At 43.2% G+C, this 4,595-nt stretch overlaps 1 protein-coding gene across 1 annotated transcript; it reads left to right on the top strand.

Annotated features, from left to right (window-relative positions):
* Positions 1 to 1,158: 1,158 nt before the first annotated feature.
* Positions 1,159 to 1,686, top strand: LOC122102641 (keratin-associated protein 9-8-like). The gene has a single exon (XM_042673393.1). The coding sequence runs from the start codon at positions 1,159 to 1,161 to the stop codon at positions 1,684 to 1,686; it is 528 nt and encodes a 175-aa protein (XP_042529327.1).
* The last annotated feature ends 2,909 nt before the right edge of the window (positions 1,687 to 4,595 follow it).

The following is a 4,595-nucleotide window of genomic DNA, read 5'->3' as shown; positions in this document are numbered from 1 at the left end:
TACTCACTGACTTAGGAATGAGGAGAAAGATAATAGTAAGGAAAAACAGGAAGAAAGTGACTAGGGTGTGGGGGTAATATCCTCTGACATGATTTGCAAACATTATTTCTTTACTTACATTTTAAGATTTATATTAAAATGGATTCTCTTCTTTGTCTCTCTGTTTCTATCGCTCTGCCTGTCTCTGTCTCTGTCTTTCTATGTCTGTTTCTCTATTTTCCTCTTCCCTTTCCTCTTCCTCCTCTTTCTGTTCTTTCTCTTTTCCTTTCAGTACTTGAAGTCAGAGTCTTATGCTTGCTAGGCAGGCACCATACCACTTCAGTCAAGACCCCAGGCTACCATTCTCTCAAAGTGTATTATATATCAATTTCTTTGAAAATGAGAGTACTTAATGTACAAAATGGGTACTTAATGAGGGTACACAATATACATATGCCATGTAAAACATGGCATATGATCTCTTCATTTATATCAAAACCATGTACAAATGTGAATGTCCAACCTAGGAGGACCTACCTGGCTGGTAAATGGGCTTATGGTCTACATTGATGGATGCATTCAGAATCTCTGTGTTTTGTTTTTGCCTCTGTGCTCAGGCTTTGGTGCTGATGTATGTATGAAGATTGGGTTGCCCATAGTCTACCCTAGGTATTCTTTGATATATACTTGTGACAGAGAGACATGAATGTTATAGTTGACTCAGCTGGCTCTTTTGGTGAATGGACTTGGCCACGAGGATGATTCAAGTTGTCACTGTGAACATACCAACATCACAGTCCACCCTGCAGACACCCTACAGTCTCTGAAAGTACAAGCCAATGAAGAACAGATCGTATCCTATTCCCAGCTTGCAGGAAGTATCAAATGACAGGCTCCTATCAGAGCAGGAACATGGTTGATCATTTCTAGAAATATTCAAACGAATTATCTACAATTAACTACTTAAAGCATAATTTTCAAAATATTTCTAATGCTTAGAGAAGAACTTCCTTCTCAGGCCATTTCCCCTATGAACCACACAAAACAAACAACAAGGAAAAGCCCTGCTCATTGGTCCTTACATGGCATGCCCAGAGTATAAAAGCCCCAGGATGGAAGAACTTCTCAGAATCCAGAAACTAAACTGTAAACAGGAATTTATCCTCCACACCTGCCACCATGACCAACTGCTGCTCCCCTTGCTGCCAGCCCACCTGCTGCAGGACCACCTGCTGCAGGACCACCTGCTGGAGACCCACCTGTGTGACCAGCTGCTGCCAGCCCTGCTGCCAGCCCAGCTGCGGCAGCTCCAGCTGCTGCCAGCCCTGCTGCCAAACTACCTGCTGCACAACCCGCTTCAGACCCACCTGTGTGACCAGCTGCTGCAGCAGACCCTGCTGCCAGCCCTGCTGCTGTGTGTCTAGCTGCTGCCAGCCCTGCTGTCAGCCCAGCTGCTGTGAGTCTAGCTGCTGCCAGCCCTGCTGCCAGCCCAGCTGCAGTGAGTCTAGCTGCTGCCAGCCTTGCTGCCAGCCTCGCTGCTGTGAGTCTAGCTGCTGCCAGCCTTGCGGCCAGTCCAGCTGCTGCCAGCCAGTTTGCTCAGGACCTGTTTACTGCACAAGAACCTGCTACTACCCCACATGTGTCCGTGTGCCTGGTTGTCTATCCCAGGGCTGTGGATCCAGCTGCTGCCAGCCCTGTAGCTGTTGATCAACTCATCACAGATCCACTACCTGCCTAGAATAACCGTCTACTCTCAGACCTGCCTGATAACCAAACTGTGAGAAGCCCACTGCCCTGTCTCTGCCTATCAGATACACACTGTCATCAAACTTCCAGTCATCTCCTTGGGAACAGATCTTCGAGCTTGCTCAGAGCATGTTCCTATCCACTTTTATAGTCTCTTCATTCTGCTCCCTAGCTGTCAGCATCATCTGTTCTTGACCTGCCTCGTGGTCTTGGCCTTGAAAAAGGGATGTTGCCTTTTATAGTAAGAAGTTAAAAAAAGAAACAGAAAGGCATGCCCAGACATATCTTATTAGGTCTTGCAATGGTAAATAACTATTGTTTGTTTCAATATACTGTACATCTTTGTGACTTGTTTTCTCTCTCTTAAAATATCCTTGTACTTCTCCCTTCGCTAAAAGGGCACTGCCTATTTCTTTCCTAATAAAGTTTTCACTACATTGCTTCCTATGTGTGTTCTATGTCATTTCCATGGCTTTGGTTTTGCATTTGAGATTGTTATCCATATAACATCAGAAACTTTCACAGAACCATCATGATGCAGTGGTCTGCATCATACCATGGAGTAATAGACAGAATCGAGTCCAGGATCTGGGCTTTCTGGTTCAAGCTCAGGTACAGCTTCCACAATAAGTAGAAATGATGCTGGTGACTTGTTATGGGGAAACTAATGTGCTTCAGGTTGCCCTTTGGCAACGGAATCTGAAATTTCTTACATTTTTCAAAACATTTTCTACTTTCAAAACTCTTCCCCATCCATGGTACCCTAGCAACAAGAAGCAGTATAATAAGAGCAACAGTGACTTTTTTTAGAACTCTAGTAAAGATCAGGAATAGTAGTTCACACCTGTAATCCCAGTTACTGGGCAATCAGAGACCAAGAGGATGGTGGCTGAAGGCAGCCCATACATTGAGACCCCCCATCTCAGCAAACAAGCCAGTTGTAGTGGCATGCACACATTGTCCAACTACAAAGGAAGCATAGATAGGAGGATCTTATCTGTGTCTGGTCCTAAACAAAAGTAAATATGAGACTCTATTCAAAAACTAATACAAAAAAGGTATGAGTGTGGCTCAAGTAATAAGAGTATCACATAAAGCCCTGAGTTCAAATACCAGTACATACCACTAAAAAAGGACCCTCATCAGTGTTGTGAAGTTCTTTCTGTCTGAGTCTCTACCCAGCCAAGGGTAAATGCTTGAAATATTTTGATCATCCATTGTGTTCTCACCATTCTTCCAGGACTGTGATCTGAGAGAAACATCTAGAAAGGCTTCTGATCACCTAAACAAATAGCCATGAAGGAGTTGCCATGCCCCATGAAACACAGACCAAATTTCATTTGCACCCGGACTTGGAGGGATTATTTGTTCCTAGATCGAGATATTACTAGGGAAATTAAGTAATGACAAATCCTGGGGATCGCAGTAACAATTCAGAGTGCTTACCAGTCTTTGATCCTTCTGTAAACTCTAGACTGAAAAGATGGAAATAACTCCCTAAATTTTTGAGAAGGAACCAGTGGACTTAAGGAAATGAAAGTCTAGGATTCTGGAGTTATAAAAATGTGAGGAAAGAAACATGGTGAAAGGAATGTGTACTGCCAAGAGCCATGATTGGATGAATGTAGTCTAAAGGATAGAACACCAGAACTATAGGGAAAGGAACAAGTAACAACATAGAACTCAAGTGTTTGGTGATGAGATGGCTGATACTCCTACAGGAGAGGGGGAAAAAAAGGAAGAGACAACTAGGGACCCCATCTGAGAGACACAGTTTCTTCCACATATCTAACTTGACTTTGGTTCAGGAAATATATGGTCTTCTCAAATGCATAGCCTAAAAAGTTCCTTGCAGACATTTTCCAACAGTTTAATTATAACTGATCTGCATAGGGAGACAAAATGTAATCCACAAGGGTGGTTTGTTGGTTGGTTGGTATGTTGTTTCTGTTGCAGAAAGTAGAACAGGAAGCTCAAAGGACTGGGTACTGAATGGCATCTGCTTCAAACATTTTGAAAAAATATCAATCTCACATAGGAATGGAAAACTTCTGTGGAGAAGAAACTCAGGTATTGATCAAATGGAAGGCAGAAAAAACAATAATTTGTATGTTGTTGCAATTAGTTTTGAAAAAAAAAGTTTGGATCTACTAATGTGCCTAATTTAGAACACGGAACTTAGGAATCTCATTTCCAAGAATATATTCGCAGGAATGCATGCACTCATTGGCCAAAGTGAGAGCAAAAATATTCATAAGATCATGATTCACCAAAACGCTAATGATGGAAAAATCTCCATCAGGAGAAGCATAACTAAGTTGTTTTCCTGTTATACAAAGAGAAGAGAAGATAATTGGAAATGAACAAATACCTCCTATGCAAAGTGGGTAAATTTGACAAATATTTTGTGTGCCAGTACTGGGGCTTGAATGCAGGGCCTAGGTGCTGTTCCTGAGCTTTTTTTGCTCAAGGCTAGTACTTCTATCACTTGAGCCACAGCATCACTTCCAGGTTTTTGGTGGTTAATAGGAGATTAAAAAAAAGTCTCACAGACGGGCTGGGAAGGTGGCTTAGTGGTAGAGCGCTTGCCTTGCATGCCTGAGGCCCTGGGTTCGATTCCCCAGCACCACATAAGCAAAAAGAAAAAAAGCCAAAAGTGGCACTGTGGCTCAAGTGGTAGAGCGCTAGCCTTGAGCTGAAGAGCTGAGGGACAGCACCCAGGCCCAGAGTTCAGGCCCCATGACCGGACCCAAAAAAAAAAAATCTCACAGACTGTCCTGCCCAGGCAGGCTTTGAAGTGAGATTCTCGGATCTCAGCTTCCTGAGTTGCTAGGATTACAGGCACAAGCCACTAATGCCTGGCAGTACAA

The sequence above is a fragment of the Dipodomys spectabilis genome, unplaced genomic scaffold (assembly GCF_019054845.1).
Source record: "Dipodomys spectabilis isolate Male_0828 unplaced genomic scaffold, ASM1905484v1 ptg000018l, whole genome shotgun sequence".
Lineage (NCBI taxonomy): Eukaryota > Metazoa > Chordata > Mammalia > Rodentia > Heteromyidae > Dipodomys > Dipodomys spectabilis.
This window is presented reverse-complemented; position numbering and strand designations above follow the sequence as displayed.

What these genes read in the sequence shown, in the direction of transcription:
- LOC122102641 (XM_042673393.1), top strand. Translation starts at nt 1,159, where the DNA reads ATGACCAACTGCTGCTCCCCTTGCTGCCAGCCCACCTGCTGCAGGACC.